The 26,979-nt window shown below is 37.2% G+C and overlaps 1 protein-coding gene across 1 annotated transcript in view; it reads right to left on the reverse strand.

The window, feature by feature from the left end:
* Positions 1-26,979, reverse strand: part of LOC104290340 (contactin-associated protein-like 2) — a 792,176-nt gene that overhangs the window by 413,076 nt on the left and 352,121 nt on the right. Inside the window, exon 2 of the mRNA XM_009889431.1 lies at positions 12,286-12,396. Within this exon, the coding sequence (XP_009887733.1) occupies positions 12,286-12,396 (111 nt within the window). The remainder of the gene's footprint in view (positions 1-12,285; positions 12,397-26,979) is intronic.

The following is a 26,979-nucleotide window of genomic DNA, read 5'->3' on the forward strand; positions in this document are numbered from 1 at the left end:
GCAAACACATCTAAAACACAGCCTTTCAAAAAGCAGCTTTTGAAGCTTTCTTCCTTTTTTTTTCCACTGCTTATCAAATACACAGCCCCATGAATCTCAGCAGAAACAATTCACCTAACACTGAGTGACTTGGAAAATTGACCATTCAAACAAATTTTGTCACAAAGAATATAAATCCATTCTAAAAGAAATATACATCTGTCCTAGAAGCAGTCAGAAAAGTTTAGGGCTCTGAAGACAGACTAGCTCATTATCGATATTCAGTTCTTTCTTATTTGACTGACAAACTACCAAAGACGTCCAATACAGAACAATATTATCCTATGTGAACAATATATCACAGCTAAACAAATGGATCACTTCAGAAGGAGAAAAGCAGGGCAGATAGTAGAAGGAAAGGGTTAAACTACTATTGACATTTTTTCTGAGGGTTAGTTGGTCCTTAGCTGTCCTTCAGCACAACAGATCTCCACACAGAAAAGAGCACAGAAACTATAACAGCTTTTTTTTTTAATTATTATTTCTGGGTCAGCATAACTAAATTGTTACTTCTTAATTACACCAACAGTTTCTCACCCTGCAGTGTTATAGTCATCTGCCATTCTGCACAAAGCTGGCTCAAATCTCAGCTACACTGATAACATAATAAAGGAAAAGTACTCTCTCTCTTACTCAAGGGAAGGATTTTCTCTTGCTCAAAGCGCTCTGAGTGGGATCTATACAACACTTTATTGTCCACCTCTTCTCTTTTCACCTATATCTGGCTATACAAGGCTTGTGTAAAGCTCAAGTTTTCTAGAGTAAGTGATCTTGCTCAGTATGCACTTTTTTCCCTTCAAATGTATGTGCACCTGTACCATTTTTATCAATATTAAAGTGAGTCTTACACACAAACAGATTAAAAAATACTTTCATCTAAGAAAGTGAGACAAAACAAAGTGAAACCAGCAGCAAATCTATGATGTGGGACTAGTTGCCAAGTCAGATTCTTCCAGATTCAGGGATATTTTTTGTGACTTACGTAATAACTCATATACAGAAAAATGAGTATTAATGTTCTGTCTCTTACTGTGTAGCTCAGATTTGCTTGTGAATAATCTAAGTCTAATTGTGAAAGCTGAAACATGAATAATAGCTGCACTCTCTCATCCTGCAGCGAATAGACTCATTTTATCACATTATTTCTTTTCTGTCTTTCAGCATATTACTGTACTGGGAGGTTATAATGGTAGCCAAATAGCTCCCATTTCTACCAGCATTTACACTTGTTTATGGCTTATTTAGGAAAGGCAGTGCTCTGGCTGTGCTTGAAGAAGCTATCTACCCAGTTGCACTACACCCATCTATGAAAGGAAAACCTGCATTTTGTGCGCAGGAGAGGGTGAAACAAAGTATCTGACAAGAAGCACCCACGTTGGAAGCAGCTGACGGTGCATTTTCTGTACTCTCATTGCATCTTTGCCTCAATTCCAGATGAATCTCACACATCTCTATATATTAGTTTGAAGTATCTGTGGATGTAACCTAGCCTAGGATATCTTAACTGTCAGTCTCTGCTACTCCTAAATGTACTGGACCTGTCAAAAGAGGTCGGCCAGTTCTCCTACGTTGAGGTTGTTTTTTTTTTAATCCCGCATGTTCCCATTCACCTGTGCAAACACAGTAGCTCCATTGTCTGAGGAATATGAACTTTCCTAATTTGCTTGTTAAATGTGCCAACTCCAGTGTAGGCAAGTTTCTTGTGAGGCGTTGGGTTGAGAAGGCATCTAGCAGAACTCTAATGTGTCGTTACTGCGCATTTTTCAGCCAGTCTCAGCCTTTATACTAACACTAAAATTTAATTATAAAGTGTGCCAGCTTTTCAAATAGGATAAAACTCCACTCCCTGTTTTAAGAATTGAAATTAGACACCAGAGGTAATGTGTGCAATGTATTTAAATGTATTGATTATATAACTTAGTACTCAATTTACAAGGACTAATGTCCTTCTGTGAAAAATTATCTTTATGCAGGCAAGAACCTGCCATTGGCAATACTCTTCTTGCACTAACACCTATACACCATCTGACTAGCACCTCCATATAAAGGTGATACTTCTGTGAATGTAAACTTGATGAATGCTTCTGAAACACATACCAAATAAAAGCAATACAAGTTTAATGACATTTGGAAAGAGTTTTAGAATCATAGACTCATTGAATGGTTAGAGTTGGAAGGGACCTTAAAGATCATCTAGTTCCAACCCCTTTTCCATGGGCGGGGACACCTTCCACTAGATTAGGTTGCTCAAAGCCCCATCCAACCTAGTCTTGAACACTTCGAGAACTTTCAAACTATCTTATGTGTATGGCACATTCGTGTGAAATTTGAAGCAGCTGACTACAAACAGAAAGAAAGAGGCAGACCAGATATACCACACCACCTATAAAGCTCAAGTATAAACCTGTCAGCCACCCCATGTTTGAGGCGATTAGCTTCTGATCAAATGCAAATAAGAATATAAGTATTCTGAGGGGAGCTGGAGAGCTATACAGATCTGCCTTTTCAAGATAGCATAGACATGAAGCAAGTAAGAACACCTAAACAAATTTCTTAATTATTTACAGGTTAATTTCCCAGTGCTGCTTGAGAAACCTTCAAATTAAACTCTGAGCTTTTAGGATAGTCAAGAGTGTTGAATCTGGCTGCGCTGAGGACAAACAGCCAGAGCTGCACTGCTCCGTAAGGATACAGGAAAAGTGTATCTGTGATATACGGATTCAGTCTGACTGTCTGTGAGGCTGCCTACTCTCTGCCATCAGCACAGCCACTTTCCTGCCAGAGGCAGCCATTCATTAGCTTCACAAACGATTAATGAACTAAGTTGAGTTTTGTCTGAGAAAAGCTAGCTGCTCAGCAGAGCCAGGGCGGATCTGCTGTCCCCGTCCATCTGTGGCCCCAGCCAGCCACCCATTTGCCTTATGTCTCCAGCTGGAATTGGAACCACTGCCTCTGCAAACGATTGCTGTAGAAAAAGTTTCACACACAATGTTTAAGAGAGAGCTCAGTATTATTTTTTTTCCTCCTCCCCATCTAGACATGTAGTAAATAAGCCAATTAGGTATTCTGAACACTTTAATTAACAGATCAGTTATGAACTGGAAAAAACGGTCATGCTTTCTGTATTCGTTGGGCTATGGTAAATTAATGTAAGCTAATGATGCTTTATTTTTTCCAATTATTTGAGCTTCACTGTCCACAGACTTTGTTTCTTGGATTGTGTTTTGAATTAAAAGGGGGATGTTTTTCCTTTTTAAAGTCACTTTTTCCATATGTCAGTCTGACCTGGATGTACACTGATAATTTTTTTGATGCTTCTTTTTCCTGCCCCTACGCAAAATCTGCTATCTTCTTGCAATGCATGTTTTTTCCTACTGCCCCATATATTTCTCTTGAGACTGAAAGAGCCTGTGGCTTCAGAGGACTAAGCTAGTGCAAACATTTTTATTTGTATTTTTAAGAATTCCTTCCACAAAACGTAGGTATTTATGAAAAATGTTTCATTAGGGCCAGATCATTGAAGCACAGAAAACAAGTGCTAAGGTCAACTGAGTGGCAGTGACAACTGTCTTCAAAACAGAGATACAAGCATTCATGGAGCTGAAGTGATTTGCATTACAAATCAAAGCGGGGTGCGTAGCTATTTATTTTTTGAAGGTGAGGAATAAGCAAAATTGATTATGTGGTAGGATATGAGGCAAATAAAAACATACAGAAAATTATATGACTCCAGCAATGATAGCCATGACGGGAGAAATGCCTTTCCTACAAGACTTTTCTTTCTAGTTCTAAAAGAACTCGCGAATGATGAGCTGAGCCTCAATTATATATGGATTTTAAAAGAAGGACAAACCCAGAGGTTGAAGTTAGTATTATGCAAAAATTTTATTAGGAATAATACCAAAAGGTCATGTTCCTAATAAAAAGGAAGTGTTTTCATTTACCCTCACAGGTAAAGGAGTTCCTAAAGGAGCCACTTCTTGAAGCAAATAAAACGAACAAATAAATACACACACACAAAACATGAGTTACTTGTAGTCTTTCTAAAGCATTCCAGAAATTCTATTGTTTATACTCTGTGCAACACAAAGAATGCTCTGTCCAGTGCAAATATATTTCTAAGGTTGCATTAGTAAATCATCCGCTAGAGTATTATTTTCTGGAGTCATGAATAACTCTTTCTCCACAGTTTTTAAATGGAAAAGTAATTATTTAATAGGTAATAACATTTAATTTGCCCTGACTTCTGATCACCTAATTTGATCTACTATGTAGTATGTGCCATAGTTTCAGCAAATGAACTGTATTGGATTGCACAGTGTGTGTTTATCTAAGGCACGTATTTACAGAAAGGGAATTGCTGTTTATTTATTTAAAGGCAACAGTGTTTTAATTATTTATAAATTCTTACTCAGCAAGAGCTCTCTTATAGACAGACAAAAGCTAAGTGGTTGATACTACTCTTTTTCTCATGGTTGTTAACATTCTTTTATGCTACTCTATCCATTACTCTTAAGTTCTTACCTACCTAGAAAAGACAGCATTGAGTAATCTGGGCAGTGAATTTACAAACCACTGGGAATGCTATAATAACTTTCCTCTAAGAGAGTTTTAATCAAAATATAATGAGTTATGTTGCGTACAGGCATTCTCAGTGTGCCCAAAGGTCTTGCCAACATAAGGAGGTTGCAGTATTTAAGGTGATGATCTACAGTGCGCTAATTACTGCACACTAGCTCCCCACTGTCCCTATCTGGACAACGTTAATGCAGAGTGAGCACCTTATTACTTTGAGATTCACATCCAAACCAAATTGCTGGCAAGTCCCATGAATGGAAAAGCCCTAACAGCTCACACAATCCAGGCTGATGCAAACCATCCCTTTTACATTCACTTTGTCAAAAACAAAACTACGTAAGGACAGGCTGAGAGAATTGTAGTTGTTCAGCCTGGAGAAGAGGAGGCTCTGAGAAGACCTTGTAGCAGCCTTCCAGTACTTAAAGGAGGCCTACAGGAAAGATGGGGAGGGACTCTTTATCAGGGAGTGTAGTGATAGGACGAGGGGTAATGGTTTTAAACTGAAAGAGGGTAGATTTAGATTAGGCACTAGGAAGAAATTCTTTACTGTGAGGGTGGGCAGACACTGGCCCAGGTTGCCCAGGGAAGCTGTGGATGCCCCATCCCTGGAAGTGTTCAAGGCCAGGCTGGATGGGGCTTTGAGCAGCCTGGTCTGGTGGGAGGGGTCCCGGGGGGTGGAACTAGATGATCTTTAAGGCCCCTTCCAACCCAAACCATTCTATAGTTCTATGAAATCCTTTTCATATACCATTATAGTAAAGTAAACAGGAACTGGAGACTTAGTGATATTGGTTATGGTTTTGGAGATTTTAATAGCCATGCTAAAAAGAGCCTAGGCCAGATATCCTGATTTCTTCTCAGGTGAGACTCTCACAAGCATTTTTTTTATAATGGAAGAGCTGTTGCAGAACAGACCTAATTGACTTACTGGGAGTGATTTGAGGAATAAAAGAATCACATCCCATTATAGATAAGTTCTTGCATCTTCCACACAGAAGCAAAAATTTAAAAATCCACAGAGAAAAAAAAACATGCTGTCTCAATTACACTGTCTCAATTAAGTGCCAACACTTAAAATTTCCAGTTCTTGTTTTATAGACACATCAATAATTCCAATAACTGGTCAAGGTCATGACCATGATTAAAAAGCATCATGAAAGCCTAGACAGGGATTACACAGTGGTGATAAATGGACTTCTTTTTGAACATCAACTTTCCTGCAAAAACTTCCCTCCATCTTCCATCATCAGTTTTGTTGGCAGCTTCAGATTCCCCCCTAATACTGGACTTGAAAGCAAGCCCTGGATGCCAAATTTCTTCTTCTTTATTCCACTGTGCAAAAGATAATTTCCACACATCCAAAGATTCATTATGACCTTCATACTTTCATTGTCTGCTGGGATTATTTCTGAAGTTCTGAGACTCTGCTCAGTTTCAAGCAGCTTCCAATTATATTATATAACATTACATTATGTTGAAATAATGTAGAATTCCTTTCCTAAATTAAAATGGTATGAGATGGATGATGGGCAGCATTAATTCTTGTACCAGTGAGAAGTGTAACGTCCAACAGCTTGGGAACCATTAAAAAGAAGATTGATAATGCATTATATCAAATGTGTGCTAAGAATCCTCCTTATGATGTGATGCAGTCCATTGATTCTACTGATGGCAGGTCATAAGATGTTAGACCTTATAACCTTGACATCACATATGCAAAAGCATCTGTAGACAGATTTTTAAAAAGCTCTAGAATGAACTAATTGAAAACTCTCCTCTGATGCCACTTTAGTTAGTAAAGTGGTAGCAAGATGGTCTGCTTTTGCAGAAGAATAGGTATGACAAAAATGGAAGGAACTCTGAAATCTTTGTAGGTTTCTACCCTACTAACTGGATTTTAGTTAAAATCTGTTACAGTGCTGTCAATAACTTAATGGCATATATGTGCCAATGTGAATGACTCCTGTGTCAGTCATTTTGAACAAGAAAATTAAATATTTTTTTCAAAGGTAACACATTCACATATTTCTCCAAATACTACATGGGATCACTTAATACAGTTAGAAATGTTTGTTTTACGTAGGTATAGAATGTGAGCTGATAACTGAGAGAATATTCAAAATACTTTTTTGAGAAGTGAGTCCATGGTAAAAAGTTTTAGGATTTTAGAGTATTCAAAGATTTAATGATGTTTGCATATATTTAGATAAAAGTGATAGTGACAGGAGCAAAAAAGAAAAGCCATGTACATTTCTCCTCTTCTGTGGTGCTTTGTTTTTTCATACAAGTGACAGACATTTCAAAAATAATCTGTAACTTTGTTATATTGACACTGAACAACATGCTAGTCATTTTTAGAATTAAAATGAAATATCAAAAAATACTACAATGCAGTAAGTGATAAGACTTAGTTGTTTAAAATGAAAAAAATATCTTACTTTCAAAAGGATAATTTGATAGAATCTCACTACAGCAAGTGTTGTCTGAACAGTTGCTAATTCAGTGCTCTTAAGCTTTTGAAGTCCAAGCTTTTGCTTATGAGCCTTTAACAGAAGGCAGGAGTCACCACACTTTACCTTCCCCAAACCTACTTTCACTATGCAATTCATTGCATCATTCCAGTCTCCACATCAGTTTTGCCACACCTAAAGTCTCAAAGATTCTTCCCTCTCCTTTCTTTGCAGGGATGACACGGATAGCAGTGATTGCTTCACCCAGCACTAGCACCAGTTAAATGTGTTGATAAGTAGTAGTATAGCACAGGAACCACATTCCTTTGCTCACAAAGAGAAAAAGACAAAATAGTCCACATTTTCTAGGGCCTTCTTGTTCCCTACTTCTTTCCATGGAAATAAAAATAAAACAGCTTTTCACAGCTGCTGTGACTGAAAGCACCCAGGAAGGCTGAAGAGGGAAGGCAGCCTATGAAACTGTTGGGGTGCTTCGGGGATCTGTGAAAGACAGAGCTGGTGTAAAATGCATGCATGCATGCATTGTATCCCCAGGCCTCTGTGCTCTTTGTGATTGTGAAAACACAGATTCACAGTCGTAACAATTATATAAATCAAACACTCTTACTCACTGACATAGAAATTAGGGCTTCAAATTTTTAATACATTTTGGCATGAATTTTCAAGAGACTGACAGACCTGCAGGTAACCACTGAATATTTGTTTATATAAGCAGCAATTTTTCCTCTAATTAAACAGTTTGGTGTTTGGTTTTTTTTCCCCGAAAGCAGCTCAGGATACTTCTCTTTGCTTACCCTAACAACAAATAAGTACCAGAACAGAAACAAGGGGCAACACAGAAGAATATGAAGCACCAAGTAAACAGATTTGGAGAGATTAAATTTTTTAATCAAGTTATACTCTGCCAATAAAATCTGTATTTCCTTTGAACAAAGTACATGTACTAATCCATAAATCAGCAAAGGCTTCCAGGGATCTGAGTAGACAGCTGTGAAAAATGTGAAATATTCTCACATACTGACATAGCAAAATATCCTAAACATACATCCTGGAGGCTCAGTTTCCATATCAATACAATTCCATGAAGTTTTAGTTCTGTTTGCCTAGATCACTAGTTACGGGATTTGTAAACAAAGTAATATCAAACATTAGGAACAAATTAATGCATACTTTTGAAGCCAGCTAAAAACTCCTGAAAATATTAAAATCTTTGATGTGCATCCTTCCACTTGCAACATTTATAGCAGGAAACTGAACCAGAGTAAATACAGTCACAACTGCAACCTTCTTAATAACATGACGTGGCTGTTCAGTAAATCAGTGTCTTAATCAACAGAATAAAATATACTATCTATTCTGCTAAAGTGTCTGCCAGTCTAGAATGAAGTGCTATGAAAATAGCAAAGGAAAATATAATTGGGTTGGAGACCAGAATTTTCAAATTCGTATTTCCTTAATTTAAAGGGTTTGGGACTAGGGGAGGGGCAGTTCTTTCTATTTAATGACTTGAGCACAGTGTGGTTTAAATAGCACATTTGATTTGGGAACCTATTAGCTGATAATGACTCTTTGGAGAGAAAAAAATTGGATTCCCTTATTACTGGTTTGATTAGCAATATCTGTAATTCCATGATGTTGTAAAATAGTTCAGCATTAAATCGGAGCTATTTTCCATCATTTGTAGAAGCAGAAGCATAAACACAGTGAAGTCCGAGTTCTCATGTTAAACACATTCCTGAATTCTGCAGTACCTTTACTGGCACCAGAATTAGGAAAGCAAAACTGAAACTTCAGTTTTGTAATGTGTGTATGCTAGGCTTCATAGGTATTATGAGATGGATGACAACAGTCTAAAGAAGTTGCTATTTAAGCAGAGAGATGCAACTAAATTTCAAATGACCTTTTGATAGAGTAAATTAGGCAAATGTTTGATTAATGACAGCACTGTAGATCCATATTGCTAAAGAAACATCATTAAAAGAAACTGCACTGCAGTGATTATAAGGGTAAGAAAGGGGATGGTAAATATAATTAAAAGAAAAAAATTAAATTCCAAACATCTGATTTGCCTTTTGCTTATAACAGAATGAGCAGTCTAGTAAACTAAAAGGAGAAATAGTCATTTAAAATCAATTTGAAGATCCTGTCCTCCAAGCTGATACAAAGCTCTATTTTATTAAAGTGATTCTAATGGCTTTTTTAATATTTTAGAACAGGGAATAGAATGCAAATGAACATAACTGTAATCAGATACAGCAGAATTCCACCTAAATGATAAGCAGTGTTTTACAATTGAACTGTTCCTTAACTTCTTTAGTCTGGACAATGAGCAGTTGAAAACACAAATTAAGGGACCCAACAGCCTGTCAAAACCCATGTCTTGCAACAGCAAGACTGAGAATTACTAAAAGGCATCTAATAAAATAAAGGCAACACTGAAGTCAAATCCCAAAGCCAGCATAAAACGGCATCTATTCTCATTCAGAAGTAATCTTCTAAATTTCTGAAGCAATAAACAATGTTATCTACCGGCCTACAACCAAAGAAATTGCCGATGTTACTAACAGGCCACTGGTTTTGCATCAACTGTGCAGGGCCGCAGGACTAGACCTTGTGAGTCATATTTCTCTAAGCTAGTCTTCAGCTTCTGTTTAGCTGGTTTAGTTGTAATAGCAATTCTCTAACAACCAGGTGACATAGCCTAATCTGTTTTACCTTTAACTTGGGTTTGTGATTGCATGGGCTAGTGACTATTGGTATAACATTTTTGATGTATTTCTGTACCTAAAGTAGATATTCTGCAGAGAACAAACTATTACTGTAAAATAAAAATGCAGTGTAGAGGACTACAATCATGGCATGATAGTAGATATTGAAAGTACAGGCACAGGGTGGTACCAGAGGGAGTAGGGCTATAAGCAACTCACTGGGTCAATTAGCAGTCTTTAAAAGAAAGCAACCTTGGGAGATGGCTAAAGCTGATTTTAGAGCAGAAAAAACCCTAAACCCCACAATAAAAAAAAAAAAAAGAGAAAAAAAAAGATCAAAGGAGAATAATCCTACACGTCAAACAAGCATGTACAGAGAATTCCGACAATGGAGTTGCAGACTAATAAGCAAACATCAATGTCAGAGCCCTGAGGGTACCAACAGGCCATAATTGTCCTGTCCAGTCCCCCTGGGGACCCATTCCACCTGCCTGTGGGCCTGGGAGCCCTATTTCAGCCCCCCAGGCCCTACCTGAGCCATGTCCTAGGTGTATCCATGCCCAGCCCCATTTCTTCTCCACTTGTGGATTGACCTTCCTGGCTCGACATCAGACCTGGCTCATCCTTTCCTGTGTGATGATCTCCAGAAAACTGTCAGAAACTGCTGGTGCCACCAGCACTGCCCACCCTCCTTGTGGACAGGGGATGGTACCCCAGCAGCCAGGGCATCACCAGCCATGTCTCCCACTTGGCCAACCTCATAGTGCAGCTCCCCTCACCCCATTCCCTGAGAACACATACAATTAACCTCAAGCAGATCCTGCTGTGTCAATGTTGTCATTGACATCTGTGTCCACCTCCCAGTAAAGAGTTGGGGACACTGACAACGCAGCACAGCCCCTACTCCAGCTTGAGTCATCCACCATAAGGCTCGGAGGAGCTGCGACAGGGTGAGCCCAACACCATGGAAATGGATAGATACAAGGAAGTATGTGTATATAGTCCGTTTTATTATTGAGACTTTTTTCCCCTAACAGTATATTTTCATTTCTTGCTTTCTTTCTTTTATTTTGTAATAATAGCTAGGCCAATAATATGCTTTGATTAAGATTACAATTAGGCTAAGAGTAAATTCATGGCTTTCCTCATAAGGTATAGAATTTTTTTGACTCAGAAACTGCACAAACACTGGTATAAAAAAATTGGTGGAGAACATAGGCAACCCAGGGTATATTTTTGATGCCACAAACTCTGCTTTTAACCTCAAGGATGTTCTACCATTTGAAAGTATTTCAGATTTTGTTTGCAAACACCCAGATCAAATACTGCCACTTTTGTTTCAATGTTTATGGGTTTTTTTGAGGAGGCAGAATACGGTATCTAGGCAGGAGCAACGTAATTTCTGCAGAAGCAGGAAAAAATAAAGCATCAGCACAAATAAGCCAGCCTTCTACAAGTCTGGTGGTCGCTATTATCGACCTTCAGGATTTAGAAGATCGAGGCACTGTAGTCATTTGTCTCTCTTCTTCTTCCCTCAAGTAAAAGTATTTCTTAGTTCTAGGTTCACTAAGTCAATTCATTATACACTTGACATGTATTTTGAGGGGGACATAAAATTTTGGTATTGATTCACAAGGTAATTCCCCAAGAATCTGCGAAATTTTAGATTTTAGGACTTTTAGATTGATATTATTTCTAAAAGAATAAAATCAATAGTATCCAGAATACTAATTTTCTGTTAATCCAAATTTTCATGTTTAAACGTATATCATTGCTGTTAAATTAATTTAAACATCGATATCAAAATGGCATATAATCACACATCTAGAAATATTAAGAAAAAGCCATGAAAATTCCTATGGGTGAAGGCAAAGACTTGTGTTCAGACCGTGAAATAAGTTTGCCTAGTGCTAAGGATATAGTTAGACCAGGCAAATCAAACTTATGCACTTGTTCTTCCAACCACCAAAATTAAGGTGGCTGTCTTACTTCTGAACAACAGCTCACTGCATTACAGAAATACAGGCAAAAGGCAAAGTCCTGTGGTGCTAGAAAAAGCTGAATGACAGCAGTCATTGCTAAGGTAGGAAACAAGTTAAATCAACAAAGCATATCAAAGCTGTTTAGTTTTGCTCCAACAGCTATGACCTTGCAAATGTTCATTTACCCAGTGAACACAGGTATGCCCTTTTAACTCAAGTCAACTGTGCAACTGTACTGTATGACTCCATCGACATTAGGCATTTGGCCCATGCTGCTACATGTTATTAGTAGCGTATTTCTCCCCGCAGTGCAATGGAGTGCAATTACCGTCACATACAACCAAACAGAAATTCATTCCGCTTACAAAAACAGTCTGCCAGACAGCTAAAACTCTGTTTTAAAACATAGAAATGATATTTTACATAAACAGCATTTTCATATTAAAAATATCATTAATCGTCTTTTTCTTGAAATATCTGAACATGAAGGTAGAGAGTGCCCCTTACCTCCTCTCTTGTTTAACTTGGCATACCCTGGCACATAGCTGCTTGTCATAGATGATGAGCTGCTGAAGGAGGAGTGGGGTAATGCTGAGACCAGAGGTTCATCACACTTTTCTGAAACACAAGAAACCAGATTCACTTTATGCTGTTCATTATTCATACATATGAAGGGGCAATGTGCCCTTTATTTTTCTTAGGGGTAATAACACAGCCTTGTTAATTTTGTAAATGTGGAATGTGTGTGGCTACATCCAATGTTTCAGTAAAAAAAAAACAAACCAAGAACAAAACAAAACAAAAAAACCCCAAACAAACAAAAAAACCCACTGCCAAAACCAGAAGAAAATCCATAAACAAACAAATAAAACACACAGACACACACCACAACATGAGTAAATAAAGACTTCAACAAAGTTAGGACAAAATTAGGTAATGGTAGTGCTTAACCATGGGCCACCACTCTCCTTACAGGTAATATAAACAAACAAAAAAGCCTGTCCTGATATATCCTGAATGTTTTTGGTGACATGAAAAGGTAATGCTAAAGAAAAATATTATCATGAAAACTTTGTAAGAAGTAGATAAGATATAAACTTTCAGTTCTGTAATAAAAGTGCTGATAACCTCATATTTTAAAAAAGAAAATAAATTAGTGTACATGAATAAATGCCTATGAATTATCACATTTACTGAAAAAATAAACAAAATAATCTTTTTTTAAAAAATATAATCTCTATAATCCATTTCAGCACTTCACTTCTATTTTACTCAGTATAAAGAAGATTAACTTGGTATTAGCATCTAAGATAGGAGAAAACAAAATCAGAATCTTTGCCTTTCTAATAAAGAAAAAAGTTTAAAACAAATCTGCTGTTGTATGAAGTTATGTAAATTAGAATAAAGAGAACTGGCTTTGGGTTTTTTTCAAATACTTAGATAGTTACTATACTGCCCTTTGTTCTAGTTTTTCCTCAGTTATTTCAACAGATGGGTGAAATATGTAGGTTAAATTACTTGTTTACATTTCAGGTACAACCTACCACAGCAGGAAAAAAAACCCATAACCTACACCAGTCAGCTTGTCTAATCTTTTTAAACACACACGTTGCAACACAGGCTCTGCTATAACTGGAAACACCCTTAATTTATGTATCTAGAAAGCATTACACCACCCCTGATAGACAGCACATTTAATACTCAGCCACACCACATAGTTTTGGTACAATTAGAAAACTGTGATTTGGCTGGACTGGATCACACATGGAGACTGAATTAATCCTACCCTCAGAAGAGGAACTTTAACTGAAAAAAAAGGATTGTGACTGAATCAACTCATTTATAATGCAGGTCTCCTAAAATTTCCAGTCTCATGTAATGAAAAATAAAATTACTTACACAGCAATAGAAACTGAAGCACAGAAATACAGAAGAACATTAGTTCATGAATCAGTACTTTGACATTTAACAAAATGAATAAGTTTCCTTCACAAATCTCTGAGAGTTTGTTAAAGAGAAAACAAAATTCATACCAGCATAAAGGCACAGGCAAGAGTAAAGGGCAATTGCTTTGCACTGAATTAAAGGACAATTCCAATGACTTTAAAGTTCACTACCACACTATTTAATGATGGAATTTTGACAAGGGAAGAGAAACGGTTTTAAGCATTATTGTTTATACCACAAACGAGAAGGATCGATTCCCCTCCTCCCCTTGCTTTGGCTGCAGCCACACAGTGCGTTTGCTCAGAAGCCCGCAGCCGGGTGGGCACAGTGCCTTGTGCTCACTCCACGTCACACCACCTACCCAAGCAGTCCACCCAGGTCGCACAGGACCTCTCTCTAGCAGCCGGGGTATGGCATGGAGCAAGGGCCTGGGCCAGGCTGCTTTTATTTCAGTCAATGCAGTATGAGGTTAGAGCTTGAGAATAGGACTGAGCAGCAGGCTGAAGCACTCATTACAAATTTTGCCCTAACTGTCATAATCACAGAAAGACAGAGATAATTGACCAAGTTTTTCTCACGTATTTCTTTATCTATAGTGTATTTTTGGTAGTTCATAAAAATAGGTTTTCATTTTAAAGACTGCTAGCAAACTGCTCTCCCTGCCGCTTTATTATTAGCGTTACCTATCTACAGATTTGAAGTCATTTGTCATTAATTCTGTTGTCTGGGTAAAAATGACATGAAACATTTAAAAGCAAAAGAATGCATAATTAGAAATATTTTAAAAATACATAACAAAATCTCTTTATAGCATTTTCCTATTCTTATCTTACACAATATTTCCTGTTAAGGAAAAAATATGTTCTCATTATCAATGAGAGCAAATGTTGAACAAATAAGTACCTTTCTTCAGTTTTCAGGGGGTTTTTTTCAGGTTTTTTTTTGGTGGGGTTTTTTTTAGTATATTTTTTAAAGCAAATTATTAGGTTTATACAATTTTCCCCCACCCATAGTTTCATACTGGGGGGCGGGACCTGCATCTGTATGGACCAGTATTAAGAATACAAAGATTTAGCTACAAAAATCTTTGCTACTGATGTCATTTGACCAATTACTGAATATAATGGGAGGCTATTAGTCACAGTATTAAAAAAAAAAAGTGAAACAAAAGAGCTATCCTAAATCACAACCAAAAAAAAACTTTTAAAGGGATAAAATGTGAGTGAAACCTGAATTTCTGCAACAAAAAAATAAACCTGGATTTTTGACAATGTGTTCAGAAACAACACAATAGCTGAAAAAAAAACCCCTCTCTAAATAGTAGAAGCTCATCAGAACGTTTATTCTTTTACTGATCCCAGCAGCTATTGAGAAAACCTCCTCCTTTTATTTTGACAGCTACTATATTGGTGCTGCTATTGATGAAGATATGCAAAAGGAAACATGGAAAAAGTTGTTTGGAAAGAGTACTAGCTTCTAAACCATCATCCCCCTGTATGGCCTGCCTTGTCTCTGCTTCGCTAATCCATCCTCTTGGATTCAAAAGAGCGAGACAGAGAAGGTTGACATAGTGAAAAAATAAAAATAAAATCCCACAGGGAGTATCACATTGTATTTGCCACTGCAGTCACAGTTTTTACAGACAATCATGAATGTGCTTCGTTTGGTGTACATGTGCTTTTGAAGGACTGAATGTGGACCTCTGCTTTCTTAGTTTGGTTGAAATCACCAATACTGGGAGTGCAGGGGGTGGAAAACGCAGAGTTGATGTAGTTTTCCTTCACTGTTGTTTAGAACTGCATTCAATTCCTATACCTGTTTTGGGATACCAACTAATAAGCTAAAGAATAAAACCATTTCTCATTGTTTGAAAACCAAACACACACCCCTCAATCTGCTTAGTCATTTAGGCTTCAAAATGTAGGAAATTCACCATAAATGCGTATGAATTACAGGGAAGGATTCTACTTGAAATGAACAGATGTTAAAAAAGATATTAAATCTCATCAATAACTTGTGACTTTAGGTCCAAGAGAACAAAAGCTAAAAGACTGCATACATAAGCTAATATTTCTAGCCCTGTATGAAAGTTCCACTAAATATATTGCACTATTTAAACTTCCTTCATAACATGAAATGCTGTTATGCCACAGATTTAAGAAAAAAAAAAAAAATCCTTGGGAAACGTTGATTCTTTCAGCACTTTTAGCTATTTCCTGCAGAATCCAATTTTTTACCTACTAAAACCAGAATCACATATACCTTCCTGTTACTGAGATATAATAGCTTTCCCCATATAAGTCAATGTACTGTGCCCTGTTAATCAATTACACAGCACACTCTCCTGCCAGCATCGTAGCAGCAAAGAAATAAACTCTCCTCCATACCATTTATCTCAGTGATGTATTAACATCCAAGCCAGCTTAGGTCCATTTAAATGTTAACTTCCTGAAGCAAAACCACACTTCCACTCCACTCCATTCTGTTCTGATAGAAAGAACTGATAACTTTGTCATAGGTATGATAACATTTGCTACTCTGACTCTCCTGTTCTGAGGGAAATTACAGTATATGTCCATCAGAAACAAGTTTCCATGAGATTCAAGTAATTAGATCAGTGGAAGAAAGGTCATCTAACGTCATTAAATACAAATGCAAAACCTCTGCAGTCCACAAGCTTCAAATTCCTCAAGACCTAAAGACTATGGAAGGGAAGGGCTCCCATGCACCTGCTCTGTTTTCAGATGCTTTCTCAGGCACATGGCTGTTGGAAACCAGGTACCAGGTGAGATGGATCTTTTATCCTACCAAGCGCAGCCTCTCATAAGTTCTGGTGTTTGCACTCAACAAAAGCAGGAAAGGATACCTGTCCTTTCCTATTTTACAGTCTATTTATAGTTTCTAGTTTTTTTATATGGTCTACCTATCATACTAGATAAACTAAAAAATAGGGCTGCCTTCTGCTTTGCCTGCAATTGTTTTAATTCCCACATATTTAATCCCTGAAATATTTGGGGTATAGGGACCGGACTATTTGAAGGCACAGGCCTTGATTGTAGCACAAAGCAGACCATATACACACAAACTCTTGATTTATCAACCCCAGAGGTTGTTAAAGCTTAATCCTCACTATACCAGGGACTTAAATGCTTTTTGGTGGCCAAAGCAGAGTAAAAAAACTCGATGCTTCACTTCACAGAAGTCTGTTCAAATGCTTAACATCCTGATCAATAAACAGGTCACCTGCAAAGTTGCTGACATACCTTATCAAAGCAGTCTGAGTAGATGAAAAAGACAATCTGCAGATCATCTGTATCTTCTTGACATTTGTATCTAGCAGTAAGTTAGAATGTGTACAAACAACTATACATTTAGAAATGTTAACAACCAGGAACAGTATACATTTATAGTCACAGGTGGTTTTTATTAATAATTTGAAGCTGCATTGGAGGCTCTCAGAAGCTCTTGCAAAGGTTCTGTCAGCAAAGTAAAAAGAGAGCTAAGATGTGTACAGTGCTTCTTAAAAAGAGAAATATTTGGATACTGATACAAGTACTGAAACAAGTGACAGTGACTTACTAAGAATGCTTTTGAAGAACAAAGGCTTTTCCATCATTATGGTCCAGCGTGCACTGAGGAACAGATCTTTTAAAAAATACCAAACCTAAAATCCACAAATTCACCCCTCTCATTTCCAAATCTTCGGTCAAGTGTTCCTATCAAATTATAATCCATTATCATAATTTTGCTGTAGGATACTAGCTCTAAGACATAAACATGTTGTCAATAACAACTTTACTAAAAAAAGCGCCACATGTATATGTCAGAAATTAAGAACTTGAAAGCTGATCAACTTAGATGCGAAAAGGCAAATGACTGCAATATTAATATTGTGTTCTGAGTCCAAAATAGCCACAATTAATTGCTAGCAGAATATGAAACAGATGAGTCAATCTGAAGTAGCATTAAAAAACCCTCTCAGCCAAGAAATACACACAGCTGTGCCTTTCTGACAAAAAAAAAAAAAGTTTTAACAGTTTCTCTTTTCTACAACATTTTCACTGTACAAACAGAACATTTACAATCCAGACCCCAAAATCTTAACTATTACCAGTGTATCCAACTCATTAATTATACAAATTGCCTGTCAAGTGCAAGGAAAAAAGTTTAAAGCAACTTTTAATCTTTACTTGTAATGCAAAAATCTCCTGCTTTAAAATATGAATTCTAATGTAAATGTTGGGGAGCAAGGGAGAGAATCATATCATCTGGGTTTAATTTGTACCGTGTGCTAAATGCTAGTTATCCTCAACACATTTCTCTCCTCCAATTTGAATATGTAGAGTGATTTCTCTGTAGTGTGCTGAGGAGAAAGAATAAGCCACCAAGCACCTCTGAAAAGCAGTCATGAGATTGCAAGGGCACTCTGGAATGTGGATAAATACATATAGGAATTGGCATATCTCCAATGAGAACCGATAGGAATATTAATGCGGCTGTTTTGGGTTGCAGCATATTAGCATGCTGAGACAGCCTTACTTTTCATATTGCATAGGCAGGTTTTATAATCTGAAATGAATGCTAGAATCCATCGTGTTTAATTCACAAGACTGTGTCCCCCGAAAGAGTAGGAATAAATAAGCATAAGTCACTAGAAAATTTTATGCACTGTTTCAAATGAACTTTTAAAGCAATGCTAACCGAAATGTGGAAGATGCTACAAAGCAGCTCACGGTCAATGGTAACCCCTGTAAAAAATCAAACTTAGAAACCGATGTTATTGAGGACTGCCTATCACAGGTTTAATTTCAATGACAAGAAAAGCAACCTTGGCCCTGTGTCACAAGCCTGTTGCTCAGTATGATAAACCTTTACCCAAACCTCTCATCATGTGTGACAGGAACACTGCTGGAGAAACCCTTTCCTTAGTCCTCAGAAGGGCCACTAATGAAAACAATAAATAGCAATAGCAATGGCTGGCAAATGTCAGGCAGGGTACACCTCATGCTCCAAGTTTTTCAGTCAGCAAGAAATCAGTAAAGAGCTTATCAAGGAAGACCTTCTCTTATGGGGAAAGGAAATAATTACCTGTCAGGTGTATTTCCCAAATGTACCAGCCTTTGGTACATTTGGGGTGGTTCAACAACCTTTTGCCTTATGCATGTTCTGTTGTGTTTTTCTTGACTGTGGGAGATAATTAAAAAAAAAAATCTACCATATAGTGTTACTTTTTTTTTGTTGTTTTTTAAAGATTAAAAGCTAACTTTACTCCCCAGCAAGTTTCTTGGACTGCTTTATTGACTAGATAGGGACAATGATTGCTAGAGTGGAAGCTTCATTTTTTACTCTCTTCTGTACCACCTACTGTCCCAAGGAGGACACCTTTTGTACCTTGTATATATTAGAAGGGTAACTAAAACCAACCCACTTTTTAAATACCTTAAGCCACAATAGAGCTGGCCACACTCCACCTTTGCAAACAGGGTAATACTCTGCATACACAACAGTTACTTTCCCAGTTACTATTTCCATTTGCATGTCGGAATGCAAGTCTTACACAAGCCTCATTTGGCTTCTTGTTTCCTATTTCTACTGGCCTCTGTTGCTTTGATGTATTATTTCCCACTGTGCTTTTGTGAGCATAGTTCTCTTTCCATATTGCAGCTTCCCCACGTGACTGACATTTCACAGGACAGTCTTGACAAGCTGCTAGGGAGCCAAGTTCACATTCAGCTTCAGGAGCACGTAAGTCCAAGTGTAACTGAAGCTCTTCTGCAAGTATCTCTGGAGCTCAGCTGTAATCTAAAAGATTAGAGCAGCTCGTATTGATCACCTGGGATTTTTCATATTCCACTTCAAGTTGCATACCATCAATAGAGGTAACACATTGTTGCTCAAAACGATTGCTATTGCTGAAAAGGAAGAAAATGTAGCAGCTATTTTTCCACATCCAAGGTGAAGCCATAAATTACATGAATTTAGTGGTCTCCACACAACCCTTACTGTCCAAGGTTACTCATTCTGAGGTTTATTTCAAGCCTTTCTATAGATCTCTGTAAGAAAAGGAACAAGTCTCAGGTAATGTTTTTTATGGTGGTTACTTTGCTCACAGGAGAGCGCAGGAAGTCAGACTTGTTTCTTTGTTCTGGTTCCAACTCGGGAATTAGTCTTTGGGCAACACTGGGTGCACCATCAGGGCCACATTTCTAAAAATGCGTTTGGATGCCCAAAGACAGATAGTGCTTTACGATATTTTCCAAAGTATCTTTTTACCTGAACTTTGTTTCTGACACCTATTGACTAGTTTTCACAGTAGCCAAAGCCTTTCTAATTCCGAAGATCATGGTATGACTCCTATAAATCAGCACCCTATTGCATCCAAGGACCAGCTACCTAATAAATAAGAAAACTTTCTTGTTTTGAGGATTTGTTAATAAATTTTGTAAGCACTCCTGAGAAACACTGGAAATTATAATATCATAACAATAGCACAAATGTACAATTTATTACATGATTACTATTAGACATTTCTGGCTGCACTGCCTTTCATCAAATGGCATACAACGTCTTCCACAGTACTTTAGCTACTTCTGTCTTTCACTACGGAAAATAAGAAAAAGTTTAAAGTAAACATCATTAATTACTGTGATCTACAATTTAAACAGAGAGATCAGGATTTATTTTTTAATTAAATTACTCAGTTTGGAATCATTACAAGAATAAAGGTGTACAAAGCAGCCTGTTGAAATTCAGAGTTATCAAAATGTCAACATTTCACAAAGGAAAAATAGAAAACTGTACCCAAAATTTGTGCACTTGAAATTTTCAGGAAAATGTTAATATTTTACATTCTGAATTTACAAAAATTCATTTTTTCTCCAGTGTTTTACATTTGGAAAGAACAGAGGTCCTTAAAATTAAACTTATGTCTTATTTTATTATTTAGTAGCATTCAATTTTGAAGGATTTAAAAATTAAATACATTATTTTTATTGTCTCTAAGCTATACAGAATCATAGAATGGTTTAGGTTGAAAGGCACCTTAAAGATCATCCAGCTCCAACCCCTCTGCTCTGGGCAGGAACACCTTACACTACACCAGGTTGCTGAAAGCCTCGTCCAACCTGGCCTTGAACAATACCGGGGATGTAGCCTCCACAACTTCCCTGGGCAACCTATTCCAGTGCCTCACCACCCTCATAATGATTTTTTTTTTTCCTAATACCCATTCTAAATCTACCCTCTTCCAGTTTGAAACCATTATCCCTCATGCTATCATCACATGCCCTTGTGAAACATCCCTCTCCAGCCTTCTTGTAGGTCCCCTTCAGATACTGGAATGCAGCTATAAGGTCTCCCCAGAGTCTTCTCTTCTCCAGGCTGAACAACCCCAACTCTCTCAGCCTGTCTTCTTCATAGGAGAGGTGCTCCAGCCCTCTCATCATCTTCATGGCCCTCCTCTGGACCTGCTCCAACAGGTTCAAGTCCTTCTTACATTGAGGGCTCCAGAGCTGGATACAATATTCCAGGTGCGGTCTCATGAGAGCAGAGTAGAGGAGCAGATATCTACAGCAAGGTCTTTTGCAGGGTTTTGGTTGGTTGGTTTTAGGTTGTTTTGGGGTTTTTCAATGGAGAAGAATGGACAGAGGAAGTTTTTATACCACTTTAAAACAAAAACATGTCTGGATTGTTTTTGGTTTACTTTAGAGTCTGCAGAACATTCCACAGTCCACTGAGAATTTGGCAAACATTGACACCATCGCACTACTGTGTCTTTTATGAACAAATTTACAAACTGCTTTGCACCCTATGCAATAGGAAAAGTTGTATGTGAAACCTGCCATCTTATCTGCTCAGTTTTAAATAAAATGCAGGTTAATTGCATCTGGAATAATCAGAAGTCAGTCTGATTGTACACTTGGGATTTCATTAAACTGTCCTTAGTGCATAAGTAATAATAGACTATCAACTCTATGCAAAGTAAAATTCATATTTTTTTTCATATTTTTGCATATCCAATCCTCAGATGCCTCTTCAGTTTTTAACGTTCTGACATGTAAATATACTTCTAAGCCTTTTCACTACTGGAAATACCTGAATGTTTTGGAGGATGTTTCAACAAACAAAGCTCCCTCTTAAGTGTCTTTGCACACTGGTACCTATCTGAATTAAGTATGGAGAAGCCTGGAGTCATGCTGCATAAAAAGTTTTAAGGTAGAGGGCAGAGGAACACACAAGGCTGGAGAAGAGAAGAGAAGAGAACACTGAAAATCTTCACAACTTACCTTGTCAAGTCTCATTTAGCTTAAAATACATTTGCCAATTACCTAGCTTATGTTCTTCCTCAGTCGACCTTTTATCAACAAGTATCTTTTGTTTCTTTGTTTGGTGTGGGGTTTGGTTGTTTTTTGTGGTTTTTTTTTGTTGGTTTGATTTGTTTGTTTTTCAAGACCCAGGGATAAGACAATAATGCTTGATAACTAGTTTACTGAATAACATTTTTACCAGACAACTTACCTTTTCTTCGTCACTTTAGCAGGTTTAAAATTAAGCTTTTCTCTTTAACGAGAACAAAACACGTAATTTTTTCCTCACAATGCATACTTATTGTAATGGTCCCTTTACTTTTAGCAGTTTTATATCAGTGTAAAACTTCCGAATTCAGAGCTGTTATTCCAGGTTTAACTTAATTTAAGCAAGATCAAAACAGCTAGTAAGTGACGTTAAAATTGCTGGGCACTTGAATATAAAAGCATGCCCACAGAAAGCCAAATATTAACTCTCAAAACAATATAGCACAGGTACAGAATAAAGATATTTTAAACTTGGTGTGTAGAAGGAAATGAAGAAAAGTTAACCTCATAAGAGATAATAAAATGTTTTTATCTACCCATTTACAGATTGGTTAAGATGCTCGACAGAAGTCTCATAATAAAGTTAACTCAGAGCGAAAGATGCAGATTCCTGTCTGAATGGCTTTTATACTAGAAAACTACTCTTTCTTTATAATGGCTAGGGAGGAAACTCTGCTCCTACCAGACAAACAAAATATTTAATACCATGAAGCATGTAAAGCACATTCCACATTTGGTTAGATGAGAAAAAATAGAAATTAACAGGGTATGCAAAATGCAGCAGAGAATTGTTTCTCAATTTGCACAGCAGAAAGTAAACAATACTTAAGCTTAAACTCAGTTGTTGGTGTGTTTTTTTTTTTTCTAAAGGCATTATTAATTCCATGTTTGTGCATTGTTGTTTATTTTCATCTCCCCTTTGGAGAAAACAGATATGTCATATTTATAGCAGAAGCTATTAGTTGACTGTTTATCAGTTGCCTACTGTAAGAAGTGATGATAGAAGCAAAACCCAAAATGTGTGTGATCTATGAATTAAACTGTATTATACTGACAGATTATTTTTTTTCCTGAGAGGAAAAGACAAATAAGGTCTAACCTTGGTTTCCTTCCTCTTCTACGTGACAGGTGTTTTTTTTTCCCTTCCAACTAAGTATAAAAGGCTTGCTTTCTCAATTCCTATCACTGAAGCACGGGACCGTTAGCTCCGATTGCATTTTGCAAACTCTTTTGTTAAAGACCGCTTTTCCCCATGTTTCCAAAGAAGCATCAAGTGACCATATGAATCGAATTATCGTAATACACTGATTTCACTGAAAGTATCAACAACACGTTCCTGAAAAGATATTTTATCAGGTGAAAGAAGAAATACTTCTGATCTTTCTCCTTACTGTTGCATTAAGCTACGCTACATATGGCATATATTTACGATCATGTTGATCTTGATTTGGTTTCCCAAAAACAGATGATAAACTTCCAGAATTTGCTGATATCTTTTTGTTTTTTTAGGGCCAAAATCTTATGCCATCTTATATAGTCTTAATTTTGATGAATAGAACTGTATAGAGGAAAGCTAAAGAAACAACGACGACGACATTGAGGAACATGTGAACATAGTTTAGCTTTCTGAACTTATCTCTTTATTGTGGATTGAAAAGAGCAAGCTGTGTTACCACCAACCTGTGAGATGCAATATTCTCAGAGGCTTATTACACATATTGGGAAACTCAATCCAATTACGTAACATGGCTGTGAATTTTGACACTAGAGACGCAAATTACACTAATACCTTGAAGAAATGATATGTAAATCAGAGCAGGCTAACAAATGTTTTCATATGCTGGTACAAAATCTGCAAGTTGATTCCAGTAAGTGTCCAGCATCCTTAAGCACACTGGAGCAACAGTATGAGGAACAAGTCAGTTTAGGGCAGTAACTTCATAGGACAGTCATATTGTGGATACATTTTACCTCATTCCCAAAGGTCTGAAAGTGCCTAGCATTTAATAATTAAAGATAGAATCTTGATTTATTTCCCTAGAGACTAAAGGAAATATCACACCTCTATGATAAGAACAGATTAAGATTTGCATATATTTATAAATCTGAAGCTGAACAGAACATTTTACTTTATGATAGACTTGCAAGTTGGAAAGATCAGAATATTTGACTCACAGTTGTATTTATAGGACACCTGTTGAGGACACAGGGCAGGGCTACCAGCACCACAAGCAAACTCCTTGTAAGTCTGCTTGTGTTCCCAGTTATTTAGGACTAAAACTTGGGAGTAAAGTCCACGTTTAAACTAAGATATTTAATCTCATGAGAAGAAAACAGCAAACATACTAAACATTTTTAAATTCTTGTATGAATGATAAGTCAACTCTTTTCTGACTGAGGATTGCTAAAGCCAGAATCATCAGTCAAAAGAGTGATCTCCAGTTTTGAGATGCCAATCATTTTTTAATTCCATAAAATGTGGTGTGCCCAAACTCCAGCTGTTAGTTCTACATTCACTGGAGACAATAAAATTTTAGCAGGGAAAAAAAAAAAAAAAAGAAGAAAGGAAAAAAAAAGTCTATCGTAGTTTTTTCATTATTGTGAGGAAATACAGACTTGGAGTGTCACAGGTCCTTCTATATTCTTTTTAAAAGGGAATGAAATTCTAATGCAAGGAAAGCCAATACCAGCCTTTATTAATCCTTAGCATGAACACAAGAAGCAATATCAAACAATTGCACAGCCAGATACTGGATTCAAACAATTTTAAGTGTGGCTAAGTGGCACGGTTTGCGCACTTGATTAGGAAAATAAATATCCAAATTTTATAATAGCACAGATATTATTGAGAAGAATAAATTATACTAATTTATTCTTAATTATTTCTTGTTTGCCCAATTGGTAAATGACATGTAGGATTCAGCTGGAGGTAGAATTTTACAAAGCAAGTTACCATGTGTTCTGTTTCTTACTTAGTACCTGTTCTTTCATTTTTAAGGAAGAAAAAGTAGTTAGAGGTCTAACAAGCATGAATGATTTTTATCATTTGGCTTGAGAGGGACATGTAGGAGAAAAAGATGACATGCAATCATTGTATAGTGGTGTCTGTGTTTTGTTTTGTGTTAATATGGTGACATCCAATCAAAAAGACATAATAATGTCCTCTGATATTTCAGAGAATACCTGAGCAAATCATGATGGTAAATAAAACATCAAGAGAAACACAACAGCATAGAAGGCCCCAATATTTTCTATCATAGACTGCTCCATGCTCATCTTAGTTTAGACTGATTGTATTTCCACCTTTGAAGCACTACTACTGTGAGAAAAGGCTTCTCTCATAGGCTTCTCTGTCCTAAGAACATCACAGGAGGTGTACCAGAGAACAGGTCCCTAAAATACATAAAGCAACTAAATAGATTTTGCTTCTTCCCCCTCAAAGCAAAAAAGTGTTTATATTTTCCTGTACAAAACAAACAGACTGTATCAACGTTTACAAAGAGCTACTTAACTGAAAAATAATTTCTGACCAGACTATAAGGTGCAAGTCAAAGGCCATTGCCTGCCTGCGTTGATCAGTGTTGCTGATTCAGATCTTAATGGTTCTGTCATACTAGTAGAGAGTGAAGAGAAAGGATGGAAGGATGCTGCTGCACTACTCCTAAGTTCAGTCTTTGCATTGCCCCAGGCAAAATTCACCCACTTTTGAAAGCAACTAAACACCCTCAAACAAACCAGTTTTGTCATTCACAGTAAAACAGCCTATGCCATACTCATGTTTGTCTGGTGCATTACTGTGACAGGAGGAGAAAAGTTTCTATTAGAGCAGAAGAAAACGCCGAGTTGAAAACCCAGTTTTGAACTTAATGGGGATCAAAATAAATTTTTAAAGGGCTTAATCAGTCGGAGGGTTAGTGTACCATTGTTGCCTTTTGCTGTGAAGGCTAGTTATAGCAACTCCAGGTAACTTCACATGTTCCCTTTTTTTAAAACTTTTTAAATAACAGCAAATGTCATTACAATGGCCCAAGAGCTATTTCCTTTTTCACACTTCCTTTTTGTCTCATCAGAAACTCTTGACTTAGAAACACTCATTAAAGAGAATAGCAATGTAATTCATTGTCTTAAAAGCTGGCTGGGAGGATGCCATATATAAGGTTTCGTAAGACAGATTTTTAGATAGGATATGTCACCGCATTTCTCTTGCTGATTTAAATTACCAGACCTACCTTATTTTAATGTGCTATGGAAATCTAAGCCAATATGGTTTACAACAGCCTTCGCTGTCCAGCTTATCCTGCTGTTCATGTAGCATTTTTTGAATATAAATTGTTGTTTTCTTCTAATTATCAAATGCAAATGGTGTTGACAATAGCATCATCTATTATTGTATCCTCATTATCATGCACGGGTACTACTGAGGCATTTTTAAGGCCAAGAGTACTTGGTAATTATGCTTGGTAAAACCTTATTATTACTACATGTTTAACATGTCAACCAAGGAAAACAGCACAGTTAAATTAGCATATCTGAAAAATGAAGGTGACTTATAATTAAAGCCCATTCCCTCCAATTTTAATCAGATAGCTGAATATTAAGTTCCAGACATTACAGTTTACTACCTTTGTCTGGATCATGAATTCTTATTATGCTCAAATAGAAGGATGCCTGTTGTAAATACATATGAAGGTCTGTATACATACATATATATACAGCAATGCAGCATCACCCATAGGACTTCCCAGATGTACCGGCTGCAGTTGCCCAGGTCTTGGCAGGGGGGCTACTGGCTCTGTGGCCAGCAAAACACTAGCAGAACGCTGCCCGGCGGTGAGGGGCGAGGGGAAAAGCGTGAGGAACAGCCCCGCCAGCCCCGAGGGGGGAGCGGGAGGGGGGGCCG

Source organism: Charadrius vociferus, unplaced genomic scaffold (assembly GCF_000708025.1).
Source record: "Charadrius vociferus isolate BGI_N301 unplaced genomic scaffold, ASM70802v2 scaffold97, whole genome shotgun sequence".
Lineage (NCBI taxonomy): Eukaryota > Metazoa > Chordata > Aves > Charadriiformes > Charadriidae > Charadrius > Charadrius vociferus.